The sequence below is a fragment of the Blennius ocellaris genome (assembly GCF_963422515.1).
Source record: "Blennius ocellaris genome assembly, chromosome: 20".
NCBI classification, from domain to species: domain Eukaryota; kingdom Metazoa; phylum Chordata; class Actinopteri; order Blenniiformes; family Blenniidae; genus Blennius; species Blennius ocellaris.
Window position 1 is genome coordinate 3,164,282 of NC_137669.1, and position 15,535 is coordinate 3,179,816.

The window sequence follows — 15,535 nt, forward strand, 5'->3', positions numbered from 1 at the left end:
TCGGTAAAATGGCAGTAGCTTGATCTCTTAAAGACAGTGAATGAACTACAGTTGTTTTTTTATTGATTATTCAACATTTTGTTGAATTCATTATTCACATTTATCAAAAAGGACCAAATCCATCATGCAAATCAATTGGAACGATACTGAAAATTATGTAAACAAAAAAAAATCAAAAACAAGAAATAAACAGTGGCTGCCGGCTAGCCAATCGGACATTGTGGAAGTTGACAAACACAAAATAAGAGCAAGAGTGAATGATGTAACTGTACCATCTTAACAGCAACGTCAGAAAGACATATATAAAAGGTTTGAGAAGTATTGAGGATTAGAGGAACAACTGGAACAGATGTGGAGGGTTACAGTTGACATGGTTCCTGTATTAGTAGAAGAACTCAAGGCGATGAGCCTCAATAGGAGAAGGTCTGAGCAGAAACAACATCTGAAGTCCAGCAGAACACAGTTCTAAGAACAGATAAGATACTGCACACAAACCTCAAACTCCTAGACATCTGGAGGGCCTCAATCTCCCAGGCTTGTAGTAGAGGGTCTCAAACTTCCGGACCTCTGGAGGACCTCAAACTCCCAGATTTGTGGTCCTCTCAAGTAGAAGACCTCAAGCTCTCAGACCTCTTGTAGAGGACCTCAAACTCCCAGACCTCTTATAGAGGACCTCAAACTCCCAGACCTATTGTAGAAGACCTCAAACTCCCAGACCTATTGCAGAAGACCTCAAACTCCCAGACCTCTTATAGAGGACCTCAAACTCCCAGACCTATTGTAGAAGACCTCAAACTCCCAGACCTATTGCAGAAGACCTCAAACTCCCAGACCTCTTATAGAGGACCTCAAACTCCCAGACCTCTTGTAGAGGACCTCAAACTCCCAGACCTCTTATAGAGGACCTCAAACTCTCAGACCTATTGCAGAAGACCTCAAACTCCCAGACCTATTGTAGAAGACCTCAAACTCCCAGACCAATTGCAGAAGACCTCAAACTCCCAGACCTCTTATAGAGGACCTCAAACTCCCAGACCTATTGCAGAAGACCTCAAACTCCCAGACCTCTTGTAGAGGACCTCAAACTCCCACACCTCTTGTAGAGGACCTCAAACTCTCAGACCTATTGCAGAAGACCTCAAACTCCCAGACCTCTTGTAGAGGACCTCAAACTCCCAGACCTCTTATAGAGGACCTCAAACTCCCAGACCTATTGTAGAAGACCTCAAACTCCCAGACCTATTGCAGAAGACCTCAAACTCCCAGACCTCTTATAGAGGACCTCAAACTCCCAGACCTATTGTAGAAGACCTCAAACTCCCAGACCTATTGCAGAAGACCTCAAACTCCCAGACCTCTTATAGAGGACCTCAAACTCCCAGACCTCTTGTAGAGGACCTCAAACTCCCAGACCTCTTATAGAGGACCTCAAACTCTCAGACCTATTGCAGAAGACCTCAAACTCCCAGACCTATTGTAGAAGACCTCAAACTCCCAGACCAATTGCAGAAGACCTCAAACTCCCAGACCTCTTATAGAGGACCTCAAACTCCCAGACCTATTGCAGAAGACCTCAAACTCCCAGACCTATTGCAGAAGACCTCAAACTCCCAGACCTCTTGTAGAGGACCTCAAACTCCCACACCTCTTGTAGAGGACCTCAAACTCTCAGACCTATTGCAGAAGACCTCAAACTCCCAGACCTCTTGTAGAGGACCTCAAACTCCCAGACCTCTGGAGTACCTCTACAAGGTACTAACCCTACGGTACTCAACTGAAATGACGGTAAGTATTCATTTTTCATGACTTGTCAAAATTGCCCATGTTTGTTGGCCAGGTGAACGTGAGTCTCTTATTCTGAAAGAACGCCCCACTACGCCTTCTTCCGTTTCAGCGTGCGCGTGTCGGCGCTTGACGTCAGAGCGGCATAGCGGTCAGCAGTTTCCAGCAGGTAGCACAAAGGAAACGAAGCACAGGACCTGCGGCCATGGGCGTTAAACTCTACTACACCACCGTCACCGCTTCCAGGACGGTGAGTTACGCTCCCCGCCGCCCGGCGGCCGTCCCGAGGCTTCCGCCCGCGTCCCTCTCTCCCCCGGCGAGCGCTGGCGAGGCTCAGCTCCGACAGACACACCCAGCACTAACGGTACAGCGGGCCTGTGCAACTCAGTCCCGCTTTGTTACCGTCACCGATTGACAGGGTGTTATGAAGAATTTAGTCAGAATGTGCAATTTGTCCAAATTACCAGTGCGCGCTCAGACCGGGCGGGTTCACGTCCATCCACATAACCTGCCGAATGTGTCTTGGCGTGTTTTTCTCTATTTGATGTGTAGATTTGCAGCGTTTCTTGTGTAAAGGTCGACTAAATTGCTTTAAAAGTTATTAATTCTGTCACTTTGTTTCCTGTGAGCGAACAGCGACATGTATCCGCTTCCGTTAATTGTGAACCAAACTTCATTTAACGATGCGTAAATGTAAGCTTTCCCTTCTTGTGGGGTGTTAAATGTATTTCTTTAACTCAAAACATATATTCAGCACATCAACATTTATCTCAATCATTATGCTTTTCTAATTGACACACCTGATATCCAGCTTCTCTAAAAATCTAAAATGAGCCTGAAAACTTGCAACAAAATCCACAAAACCTATTTGCTCTACAAAACCCGAGCCGAATTAATCATTACAGCAAGTATGGATGAAGTCCAACTATAGTGATTTTTATTTTCAAACTCTGGTTTTTTTAAACGAGTGATATGTGTGAAATGTGTGTAAGTTGTAATTGGAGTTTGGAACTATGTTTCCACAGCAAGATAGTAAAAAATCATACAGATTGTATTGGATAAATGTGTACTATTTTTGTTTGAATAGCTTATTGCTGGCTCAAACATCTGGTATCTATTAACAGTGAGGAAATCAGTGAAATGTTGTGACATACTGTTTGTTTTTAACCCTCTAATGTTGCCCCAGTAGTTTTTTTGGGTAAACACTGTTGGTATGTGGGAGCAACTTGTAGAGCGTTTTCATCGCCCATTGTCACTCACGGTGTTTACCTTTGGTATAGTTCATTCCAGCGAGGTCAGTACAGAGAAATACATGGGTTAATGTGGTTATTGTGGATAAAGAGCCTAGTTTCTGGGAAATGTCTTTTTATGAGTTTTGTTCTCATCGGCAAGAATAGTTTTGATCAAATTGGCTCAATCGACGGGAGTAGGAACCTCAGTTAGGAACCTTCAGACTGTTCTCACTGGTTCTGATTTGATAAGAACACTCAGTGTTTTTGCCAAATTTTTAAAGTCGCGTGTAAATCGGCTCCCTTTGCAGCCTGAGCGCAGCAACTGGGTGTCAGCTGGTTCGGTCGCTGTGTCTAGGTGTGGTCCCATCTGTAAAACGCACCCTGCCCACTTCCTCAGTCACCCACAAAGATAGCACGCTGTTTACCCACAGATTAATCATCAGCCATGATAGGGCCACTTCTTTTTAAAGGCATGCAAACGTTATTTTTCCCTCCCTATCTGCCTGAGTCTCTGGCCTTGAGGAGAAGCAGTAACTCCACATTATTGAAACTGGGCCTTGACGCTCGTTGATGGCCTTGTCTTCTGTTTAGTGTTGGAAAAACCAGCCTACCATAGAGTCCAGTCCAGCCTGCAGCGAGACATAACTACCAGGTATTACTGAGGTGTCCTTTCAGGATGAGGAGACCAACCTTGATAACGTAGAATGACGGATGACTGCAGTAACGGCGGCCGGCCGTAGTTGGTGAAAACCCTCACGTTAGCTTGGTTGGGTAAATGTGATTACTGTCAGGATGTGCTGGTTCTGAAATAAGAAAAATGGTCATTTCTTGAAGGGTATTATCATTTAGCAGCAAAGGGTAAAGTCTGTTAAAGTTCAACGACCTTTATTGGCAATTATTTCAGCAGGCGGCGACACAATAAGAGCAACAAGCCAGACCGAGTTCCTGGATCAGTTCTATTCTCCTCCTCAGGGACGTGACGCTGGAGCCCACGTTGTTGGGCGTCCGGCAGGATCACACCTCGTTTTGTGCACATCAACAGAGGTTATTTAGAGTTTTATCAGTCATTCGTTCCGCACATTGTTGTGTTGCCGAACGGCCTCGCCTTAATCTTGAAATGAACTCGGTGAAGACAGGAATTTAAATTAAAACCACACAACTCTTTCAGACGCTGAACCTGCTGGTGAGTCAACCCACATGAGCAGTTTGGTCACCATGGTTCCTGGTTTTGAGTTAAGATTTCCACTTCCTTCTTGGAAATGGTGACAAATACGGCGACCAAGTGCTTTTCTTGTAGTGTCATTTCCTTCAATTAAGAGAAATGTACCCCCCCCCCGTTGAGACATGCGTGTGATGGCAGCTTTCTGTCCCCCAGGTGAAATCTCAGCAGGCCGAGATGATGCGGATCCTGGACAGTAAAAGCATCAAGTACGAACTCATCGACATCTCGCTGGGCTGCGAGCTCCGAGACGAGATGAGGAGCAAAGCCGGAGACCTGACGGCGGTCCCTCCTCAGCTCTTCAACGAGGACCAGTACTGCGGGGTAGCAACCCATCTTTGTTTGTACTGCACATTATGTCGTGGGGCTTTTAGGAAGAGAGAAGGATTATTTGATACGATTTCCCAGTTTTCTCAATGGAAGTCTTTACCCTGGAAGCGTCCGATATAGCGTAGCGGTTATACTTTAGTGATGTGATGTATAAGAACACAATCCATGTTCAACTTGTACATTCAATACAAGGTCTCAGCAGTTTATTTTCATATAATTTGGAGTTTAAAATTCTACTGTAGTTTTTTATTTTTTTTTTTGCTGACACCCAGTCACATTCCTGGTAATGGAGGTTTTCCTGTGGTGCATACAGTGGCCTCTAGTGGTCACATGTGGTATTAACCATATCTTTTTTAATGCGTCTCACATTTAATGTCCCGGAAGACGTTTGGTCTCGTATCAAAGAGGCTTCAACACGTCAACCGTCAGTCTTTATGCTGAAACGTCTGCTTTTCTGTCCCACAGAACTACGAGACGTTTTCCGAGGCGGTGGAGGCGGATACAGTGGAACAGTTTCTGAAGCTGGCATGAGGAGGACCAAGTGTAACTCCCCCTCCACCCCCCCCCCCCCAACAACACATCTTCCCCTCCACCCTGCTGGAGGATCCTTCACCCAAACCCCACCTCCTCTCTCTGTATCTTTGCACCACTGGCACTGTCCTCCCACTTTCAATGCCATGATGAAGAATGCCAAAAAAATCGTGAATCAGAAGACACACATTCCCCTCCTCTGCACCATTCCTTCTTCATCCCTTTTGAATGTCTTCTTTTTGTCTCTTCTTTTTTATTTGTTACCTCTCATCTCTGGTGCGACCAAGTCCTGGAGGAGTCAGCGGGGCGTCTGTTTGAGCTAATTCCGTCAGATCACCCCAGATCAGACTAACCCAGACCCCCCCCTCCCTCCCTCCTCCTCCTCCTCCACCACCACCATCAGTCTCAACTACTGTCTTTATTTTGTTTCGATTCCCATAGCCTTCCAGTTCCCATGTCGTATACCAGGGATGCAAATGCACACACACGTAGCAAAATCCGTACAGACTGGCGAGTTGGAGCGACGAAGCAGCTTCCAGGTGGAGACGACTTGTAGCTTCGACTGCAGAGCCCCAAAGGTGCTAAATCCATCTCTGTGTTCTCAGACATTCGGGCTCAAAGACAAATATGAATAAAACAAAAAAGTGCAAGTTACTCTCTTTCCAAAGCACTAAAGGGAATCTGATAAATCAGTTTTTTTTTTAATGGATTAAACCCCTAAACCAAACCAGTTTCTCACACTTTACCTCTTTCCAATGGCCAGTCTTTCTATGATGGCTTGTTTTTTTTTTTTTCCCTCCAAGGCTGAGGTGAAGTTGCACATCTCAAAGGGAACATAAATTAAGCTTTTAGGAAAATATTGGATAATAAGATTATATTTGGACCAAATAAGATTGGATGTTGCGATAGTCTTCATGAGAGTTGAATGGATCAAGCAAATATAAAAAAAAAAATAAAAGTTGGTTAAACTTGATTTCTCAACCAAATGAGATAAAACACTCAGATGCTGATCATGAGATTGGAATGAAACTTGAAACCAAACCAGGCGAGCCAAATAGAGGCGAAGTCAGAGCAGCATCAGGACGCTCTTTCCACAGGAACAAAGATGGAGGTCGCTGCTATCCGGAGGGAAGCAACCGTTTTCGGGAACAAACACCACATGGGAGAACTGAAGGCTTTCACTGACTCGTGCTTTGTTTTTATATCTGCGTTCATTCCAATCAGTTATGTTCTCTGAATAATTATGTGGTTTCTTTTCTAATTGTTTCAAATGTCCCTTGCTGTCGTCATGTGGTTATAGTTTGGGATGCAACCTGCACACACATACACACACACACACATAAATACAAAGACACACACGAAATGTTCGTACACCGCTTTGTAAGTGTCGATAGTCCTTTTGTCTGTTCTTGATGTATTTTCCACGATAATCCATGGTTTAGACATTCCACATTTTCTCTGTGAGCTCCTGTTTTTTTTGTTGTTGTTGCTTTTGGACCAATTCCCCTTTGGCCGAAAAAGAAGAAAAAAATAGGGAATAAAATGCTGTTGTCTTCCAAGAAGATTGTGAAAAGTGATTTATGGGTTGAAAGAAAGTAAATAAAAGTGGAGTTGAAATCGATGACTGTGTTTTAGTTTTTTGTCTGTCGGACTTGATTGTTATGAGAAATTTAAAAATAATTTTAACTTTACAATTAAGCTGTGTTTCTAGAGTCATAAAGATAATAATGACGCTGTTATACACGTTTTCATTCATCTGTATTTTACAACTTTCCATCTACATTAAAGTTGAATTATCAGGAGTATCTGCTGTCAATGGGAAGTTGAATGTTTAGTACCGCAGCTCACCTTTAGGTGGCGGTAGTGTAACATTATGTGCTTCAGGAAGCAGAGGAAGTCCGTTGTCATGACGACCATGACCACAAGAAGTGGGGTTTTGATGATTTCAAAGTAAAATCGAACTAAAACACGAACTGTTTGCAGGAAGTGAAGTTTTAGTTCATTTTTGTGAAACATTTCTGGTTCAAAGTGAATTGATTAGTTTTATTGTGAAATATCACATGCATGAAATGATGACACGACTGAGTGTGTGACCAGGTAAAACAAGAAAGATAAAATAAAGATTTTGTTTTAAACACCAAAAATATAATCATACAATTAAAAAAAAAAAAAATGTATTATACAAATCATACAATGAATAAAATGAGCGCTTAAGATGTTAGAATAATAAACCAGTGCAGAATAAATGAGTGAATGAATGTATAAATAAAAATAAATAATTGAATGAACGAATAATGAATGAAAATAAATACATAGCTTTAATTTTGAAAAGCCGGGTACTGTTCTGGTCATGAGGTGCTGCGAATGAGGTTTTTACTTTGAAAAGCCGATTCCTGTTTTGACGTGTATTTCCAAACACTGCAGTGAGTGTGGATTTTATTTTGAAACACCGGATGCAGTTCCGGTTTACGTGATCCCAAACACTGCAGTGAAGGAGGAAGCTCTGAAATCTGACACATTTCGGAGCTTTTAACGTGAGTATTGTCTTTTACTCTGAGAGCACGACAATGGAAACGTGGCACATTTTGATTAAAGAAACTGACGCATGCGCACTGACACGTCACGCGTCGTTGCTATAGAGACTGGCAGGTGCTGCACATCATGTTATTAACATGCTAAGCTAAGCTAAGCTAGCTCACACAGGTGTTAAAACACAGAATAAAGCCCAAGGTAAACACATTTTGTTCACTAAATATATCGATTGAACGGGTCCAAACATAAACAGGGATTGTGTCTAATTACGCGTGTTTGTTTTGTCGCGTTTGGCCGCTGTGGTGATTATTTTGCCATTTAGCCACATGTAGCTCACATTTGCTAGTGTGTTCAGTTGGCTACAAACACACGTTTTAAATGTTTTTAATGTTGTTCTTCACTAAAGACTCAAAGTTGAACTTTTATACTCAATGCAGCTTTAAACTCTACAATACTGAACATGTAAAGACAGGCAGTGCTTACTTTGCAAGTTGAGTGTTAAATTCATATTTACCTTGAGGTATGAGTCTTTATTTTTCCCTCTCCAGCATTATTTGCAGTTTGTCAACGTATAAAGTGTCATTTCATGAGGATAGAACATCTTTCTTGTATTTTTGACTATCTAAAGAGTTATCAAGTGTCATTGTTTATCTTATGTGAATTTCAGTATTTTAAAACGTTTATTTGTCTTTTTGTCTAAGTCTTTTTGTGGTGGTGATAGTGGCGTGGTGGGTATGCAACCTACATGTATGTTTATTGAATTTAATGTACATTTTAAAGTTGTTATGTTAGTGATCTGGCTCTTTAAAGATATAAATTGGCTTTGCGTGGCCCCTGGATCATGACTTCAACACTTCTGTTCGGATGATGTGTTGCCACTGGTTTATTAATTATGAATTATTCATTGAGCTTATTCACTAAAGAATAGAAATAATTAATCGTAGGAGTAAATTATTCACAGGGTTCCTCATTACAGAGTATTGTAAGATAATTGAATAGTAATGTGTAAAGCTTAACAGAGTAGGGCCTGGGTTTAGGGTTAGTCACATCAATGATGGGGAGCAAGTTGACATAATTGGTCAAGCGTTAATGACACAGTAAGGCTTGTGATCGGAGATGGGAAACTTATTGATTCACAAACTGGTTATAAACTTACCACTGAGGTAAAATGCTTGGTTCAATAAATGTATGCCAGCGTGGCGTGAAAGAGTTTGGCACGCCCTCCACTGGATACGTAACAAAATAAAAACACCGTATTCTCTGTTTTTTATTAGTGAAAAATAAGTGTCACCATCTGCATTAATCGGCCACAAGTTGGCACCTTCTTATCCCAAGTCCACGGTGGAATAGTCTCAGGCCACATTTACACCCTGGTACCTCCTGGGTATTTCAAAAACGGAGATATTTCTCTGTATTTGAGACGCGCATTTACACATAAAGCAGCTACGACTCTCCACAAACCAGGGCTCCTGAAACCTCCGGCCACAGTGGAGGTCTGGATAAACTTTGTGTCTCCGGTTGCATCTAAAGGGGGAGAGGCAGATATTTACGTCACAATTAGTAACGTGGTGTTTTTTCCAGGATTAGAATGTTTGTTTTTTTTACATTTTATTTTCCACAATTTCATAATACAAACAGGGATTTTGACTTGTGCATGAGATATGTGAAAACTGTGAAGAAATGGGAACCCACAAAGCCTTGGCACTTATCATGCTGGGGTCCAACATGTTTTCATTGATTGGCTATCGTGCTTCTCGGTTCACTGCCCCCTACAGGTGTGGCGTGCTCATAGCAGCTCTGAACCAGATATATATGTATATATGAAATGAAGGTTTTTTTTTGTGAGCGTAGAGGTGAAATATCCGTTTTTGTGTGAACGTGGCGTCAGTGTTGAGGAAAGCGTCTCTCTCTGCTGCAGCCACATGTGAGGATGAGCATCCCGGACTACCTGCAGTGTGCCGAGGACCACCAGACGGTGCTGGTGGTGGTCCAGCCGGTCGGCATCGTGCCCGAGGACCAGTTCTTCAAGATCTACAAGCGCATCGCCGGCGTGAGCCAGATGAGCATCCGGGACTCGCAGCGCCTCCTCTACATCCGCTACCGCCACCACTACCTGCCCGAGAACAACGAGTGGGGCGACTTCCAGACGCACCGCAAGGTGGTGGGCCTCATCTCCGTCACCACCTGCGCCTCGGACCGGGAGTGGCCGCAGACCGCCGAGCGCTTCCACGGCCAGAAGGAGGTGTACGGCTCCACGCTGTACGACTCGCGCCTGCTGGTGTTCGGGCTGCAGGGCGACGTGGCCGAGCAGCAGCGCACCGACGTGGCCTTCTACCCGGGCTTCGAGGACTGCCCCGACGTGGAGAAGAGGGTGGAGGACTTCGTGGAGTCCATCTTCATCGTGCTGGAGTCCAAGCGGCTGGACCGGGCCACCGACAAGTCCGGGGACAAGATCCCCCTGCTGTGCGTGCCGTTCGAGAAGAAGGACTTTGTGGGTCTGGACACGGACAGCAGGTGAGTTTCCCCCCGGCGACGTCGTCCAAACGTCTCCTTTTGGTTCCGTACATCTCAAAAATCCGCCCTTCCGATTTTTGCGGCGTTCATTTTCTGTTTCACTTTTGCTTTATTTGTCTTCTTCTTCTTTTTTTCCCCCCCCGTTTCTTTCATACTGTCCTGTGAGTTTATTGTTGGGTGTGAAAAGGTGAGACGTTATGAGTTTGTTGAAATCCATCCTGAAACCCCCCCACCGGCTTCAGTTCCGCTCCCGGCGAACGCCGTGCTGCTCCTCATCCGGTCATGACTCTGAGCCAAACTCATCGCTCCTCCACACCACTTCAAGTTTATTTGCAACCTCATCTCAAGCAGCTTTTAGGAGTTGTGTTGTAAACTATTGGCTTTCACTCGACCCAACACTTTAAAAACAATCCTTGTTGGCCTTAACATGCGAGGTCGAAAATGAATAAACGAGTAAATTAATAACAGTCTTAGATTGAATGATTTTAAGAAAATTCTCCCAGAACCACACTCATACAATTCAGTGCAAGCTAGTTCTAAGATTATAACTCATTAAATATGCACTGAAATATTTAGGAGGTATTTAATGAGAAAACCAAAATGTTTTTCAGTCTGAGGCAACATGGCAGCAAACAACACCCTTGATGATGCACAGAGCTATCTTTTTTTGTTGTTGTAAGAATTAGTAGCAGAGATGTCAAACATAAGGCCTTTGGGCCAGTTTTGAGACACAAGTGGATTCAGACTGACACACTGGATCTCCTCCTAAAGTTCAGAAAATAAGAAGAAGTGTTGAGGATTTGTAAAACGTGAATCGTACACACCACCATGTTTTCAACTTTGATTGTGTATTGAGTGTCGGTCTTCACGACAACGTTGTTTGGAGCTGCTGAAAATGCGGCGTTTGGAAAGTTCTGACTTGGTGTCCTTAGAAACGGGGGGGGGGGTGCAACTTTTTGGAAATTGCTGCTACTGCACATTTGCAAAAAGGCCGAGGTAGATAGTCGACGGACGATCCAGAGTTGCAAAAATTATGCATTTTCACCTGAAGCATTGTGGTGTAAATGGAGCCGACGTGCAAATTGCGTACTTATATTTTCCTGCACTGAAACACGCGTAATATTTTCAGGTTGTCTGTATTTCTATGTTATCAGGCTCTCAATTCCCCGCAACGCAGCTCCACAAGTGTACCTAATAATGGCCACATTTAAATACATGAACTTTGTTCACATGTTTTGCACAAGATGATAACAGAAGTATGTAACTTGTTTTTCATTTCTGTGCAACAAGAGGAAGGGATGTAAACTTCTATAATAACTCCAATTATCCTTTGAGAAGTTTCCATTTAAAATTTGCACTAACTGCAGAGAAAATAGCAATTTCTCATGAAAGAAGCCCTCAAATTAAAACCAATTAAATATTGATTTATTAAACATTCAAAGTGGGAAGTCTAATTGTAGTCTCGTTGGGAGACTCATTTTAGATTTATTTTTTGCGTGATCGGCTGATTGTTCACTGATTAAAAGACTCCCCAGGATTCCAAGAGCTATTAATTGGATATGTGCTGATTGAATGCTGTTCTGTTTTAAATGCAATTATTCCCAAAGTGTCGGGGGCTTTGCAGAAGAAATGAACCACAATTCAATTTTGTAGTTTTCTCTGTTAAAAGATTCAACCGCTCTGATGTTTAAGTACATCGTTTTGGAGTATTCTCACAAACAAACAATAATGTGCCAATTTATTGTGATAGACATATTTAAAGTTATTCAACAAGAAGAAACACTTTTCAGAATGTAGTCTGGACACCATTATTATCTTCCGGACAATTACTTTGAATTAAAAACAATGTAAACTAAGAGCCTAGTTTGTATTTTTTTCCCCCAGTGTTGAAGACAAGCAAGCTTTTTGACAAGAAGTTACAGTTATCAGTGTTTAAATATGAATGGATATGGAGGAAAAAAGGCGAGATAACGACGCAAAAAAGAGGAGCTGTGGCAGCAATGCTCTCGAAAGAGTGAAAGCTACCAAACGTGATGGTGGAGGCACCATCATGCTGTCCAGCTGCTTTCGACAGGCAATACACAGAATTAATTAAATAAACCTTATGAAATCTTACCTTAACCTTTAAATTTTTAAAGCCATTTGCCACAAAGTGTCAGGAAACGGGGTTTTAGGTGAAGTTCTCGGGTATTTTAGCAGAGCGATTTTCACAAACTCTACAAATGTTGGTCCTAACATGCAAACGCAACCCAGACTGGCCCTCAAGCCCCACCCAGACCTGAACTGGAGACGTTGCTGCCATAATGGATCCCCAGGAACCGATCACTAACCAGTCAAATGCAGTGAAATCAGTGGCCGCCATAAAGTCTTCCCCTCCCTTCACATGCTCAGTTAACTACATCATACATTCATCCTGGGGGCAGATACCACAGTTGATCTGTGACGTGACTCATGGCGATAAAGTGTTGGGGTCTGAAAGGAGGAGCTGATGGTTTGGACTCGCTGAACTCTTCATGCCACTGCACACTCTCCCCCAGCTTTGTCCTGGCTTCACTCTGCATTTTAAAATCAGCCTAGTTTTTTTTTTCTTCCTCTTCCTGCGACACAGTTGATCCCGTACAGAACCAAACCGACGTGTGAACATCACCTCCTGTTTAGAGTCTGCCTCCCGAGAGCCGGTCTGTGTGTGATCCGTGTTTCTATAGATGTTTCCTTCCATCCCTGCCTCTAGATTACACGACCAGGGAGATTCTCTCCGCGCCTTCACTTGCCTCCAACCTGGCCGATCGACTCAGAACGACCTCCGCAGCCTCCCCCCCCCCCACCGAGTGGTTCGACTCCCCCCCCCCCCCCCCCCCCGAATCCCGATAAAGCCGCTCTGCAAGACTTAGAACGTGTTGCAGCACAGCTGGCGCTCCCTCCATGTCTTGTTGCTCTATTTGGCTTGTGCTACTCCCTCCCTTCTCCACTTTCCCCTCTGTAGTTGTCTGATAAGGTTTCCTCCAGCCTCCCCTGCTGACATAAGAAATGACAATAGACCAAGTCTGAACCAAGAAAGAAAAATCCACCCCAAAAAAAAATTATTTTAAGGCCTCTCTATTGATCTGGTTGTTGCCTGAACAAAGATGTTTTTTTTCCCTGTCACCCTTCAGGCACTATAAGAAGCGTTGCCAGGGACGTATGAGGAAGCATGTGGGGGACTTGTGTCTCCAGGCAGGCATGCTGCAGGACGCCCTGGTCCACTACCACATGGCTGTGGAGCTGCTCAGGGGAGTGAACGACTTCCTCTGGCTGGGCGGTGAGTTCAGACGCGTGCTCCACAGAATCCCCGTGGCCTTTCGTGTCCGCAGTGCCTCTTTTGTCCACGTGGGGGCAGCCCATCCAATCACCACATGCCAAGCGTCCATTCTACTAATTAATCCTCTTGAAGCAACTGAGCTTCAGAAAAGCAGCATTTTAATAAAAAAATTTTCCTCAACTAGTAAGCAAGGAGTAACGTACTTCATTATATAAGGAAGCTCGAATTTATTACATATAGAATAAATTTGAATAGGCTGATGCAGGATGTATATAAAGTCTATAATAGCGCAGCTAAAATGTGGTAGATGAAGTTCTAAGCAGTAAAGTGACACATCTTTCCTTCCTCTTCTCGCCCATAGCTGCACTGGAAGGCCTGTGCTCGGCCTCGGTCATCTTCCACTACCCCGGGGGCACGGCGGGCAAGACGGCGGGACGCAAACCCAGCATCTCCCAGCCGGCCGACGCCGGGAAGCGCCACAGGCCAGGTCAGTTCAACGCCACGTCTGTAAACTCTGGAACGTGTCGGCTCACTGAACACGCTGCCGCACTTCGCTGAGCTACAAGCTGCTTCCTTTGTGCACCGAGGAAACGACGTGAGCCCAGGCTCTTCTAGCAGATCCTCAATTTAACAGCGCCGTCTGTCTGCTGTGTTATTAACATGATATTAACACAATAACACTACTTTATGAAAACCATCGGCGACTTTACCATTGAGTTTTCCAAAGTGCATATATTTCAAGGCAGTTAGCGCTGTAGTATGTAATATGTTCTAATTTAAATGTCAATAAGCTAAAAAAAAGAAAACCGCTTTAATGTAATTCTATGAAAACTTTCTCAAACGCTGCCAACTCACTACTGCCACCTAAAGCACACAAGTAAATATTGCACATTGCGCTTTTAAAGACTTATTATTATTATTATTTCATAGTTGATTATGTTTTTCTCGTTATTGAACTTTAAAATGAGTTTTAAGCCTTATTTACAGCAGTGGAATTGGAAAAAACTTTCCTTACGTGTTGGGCGTCCGTTGACGCAACGACGATGGCGGGAGCCACTGATAATGCTTCGACTCCGTCTCCGTGGTAATGGTGAAAAAAAACCCTAATATTTAAATAAAATGCTCTGATTCCGTCTCCCTGGAAACGTGGAACATGCAACTATTCTGTAGTACTGCGCTTGTGCGTGTACACCATGGCTGTAGTGAGTACTTGTACACGTACAGGAGTAGATCAACAATTAGAACAACGGCAGACTCCAGAGTGGCACGACTGAAACGATGCGTCTTCACCTGAATCGTCGTCGTCTAAACAGGGCCATAGGTTCTTCGCCTAGAAAATTACCAATAGAATAAAACCCTCCAAAGTTTCCCGGGTTTTCTTGATGGGGAAAGTCTTTTTTTTTTTTGAATAGAACGTTTCCTGTGGTCGCCAAGCTGATTACTTTTAACTGTGAACCATGCCAAGTTGAAGCTCTTTGAATAATCTAGTGAAAAACCAGTGATATTTTAATAACAATGTGTTTGTCTTACTCCGCAGCACTAGTTTCATGCTACTTGCCGGTTAATCTGTGTTAAAAAGCAGCAGACCGGAGCAGGTTGTCGGGACTAACCCCGCTAACAGTGCGTCACGAGTGAATCTGCATCTTCTCTCTCTGTGTGTGTCTGTAGGAGCTCAGGAGGTTCTCATTGATCCAGGTATGGCCTGTCTGAACCATGCAGACTCTTCTCACCCCCCCCCCCCCCCCCCCCCCTCCTCCTCCTCCTCCCCCCAGTGTGCTTGTGGTCATACGTGCAGCTCGCATTGCTCTCCGTCGTCATTAACCACTCCTTTTAATTTGTGCCGTTTGGAAATCGGCCGTTGTTTTCCTCCCCCTCCTGCGTTGGTTTCGTTTATTGTGACGTATTTGTTTTCCACCCTCAGATTCTCTTCTGGTGATTGGAGATCTAACCTTTTCGCTGGTTCTTTTAGTTTGCTTACATCCATTAGTATTTATTTTGCTCCATTTTTCTCTAATAACTGAATTTTTAAAAGACCAAATAATTGTAGTTGTAGCTCTGAATCACCACCAGGTGGCGGTCTACAACCAATGCTGGTCA

The 15,535-nt window shown here is 43.7% G+C and overlaps 2 protein-coding genes across 3 annotated transcripts in view; both read left to right on the forward strand.

Moving 5' to 3' along the window:
- The first annotated feature begins 1,927 nt into the window (after window positions 1–1,927).
- sh3bgrl3 (SH3 domain binding glutamate-rich protein like 3) lies at window positions 1,928–6,715 on the forward strand. Its single transcript, XM_080515589.1, has 3 exons — window positions 1,928–2,032; window positions 4,390–4,557; window positions 5,029–6,715. The coding sequence occupies exons 1-3, from the start codon at window positions 1,988–1,990 to the stop codon at window positions 5,092–5,094; spliced, it is 279 nt and encodes a 92-aa protein (XP_080371715.1). The 5' UTR covers window positions 1,928–1,987; the 3' UTR covers window positions 5,095–6,715.
- Window positions 6,716–7,563: 848 nt separating this feature from the next.
- The window catches only part of trappc9 (trafficking protein particle complex subunit 9), a 270,086-nt gene continuing 262,114 nt past the window's right edge, over window positions 7,564–15,535 (forward strand). Inside the window, exons 1-5 of one of the 2 annotated variants that reach the window (XM_080515759.1) lie at window positions 7,564–7,628; window positions 9,545–10,140; window positions 13,293–13,438; window positions 13,800–13,925; window positions 15,107–15,133. In XM_080515759.1, the coding sequence (XP_080371885.1) occupies window positions 9,557–10,140; window positions 13,293–13,438; window positions 13,800–13,925; window positions 15,107–15,133 (883 nt within the window). In that variant the 5' untranslated portion in view covers window positions 7,564–7,628; window positions 9,545–9,556. The remainder of the gene's footprint in view (window positions 7,629–9,544; window positions 10,141–13,292; window positions 13,439–13,799; window positions 13,926–15,106; window positions 15,134–15,535) is intronic. The other variant, XM_080515760.1, reaches the window with a different exon arrangement.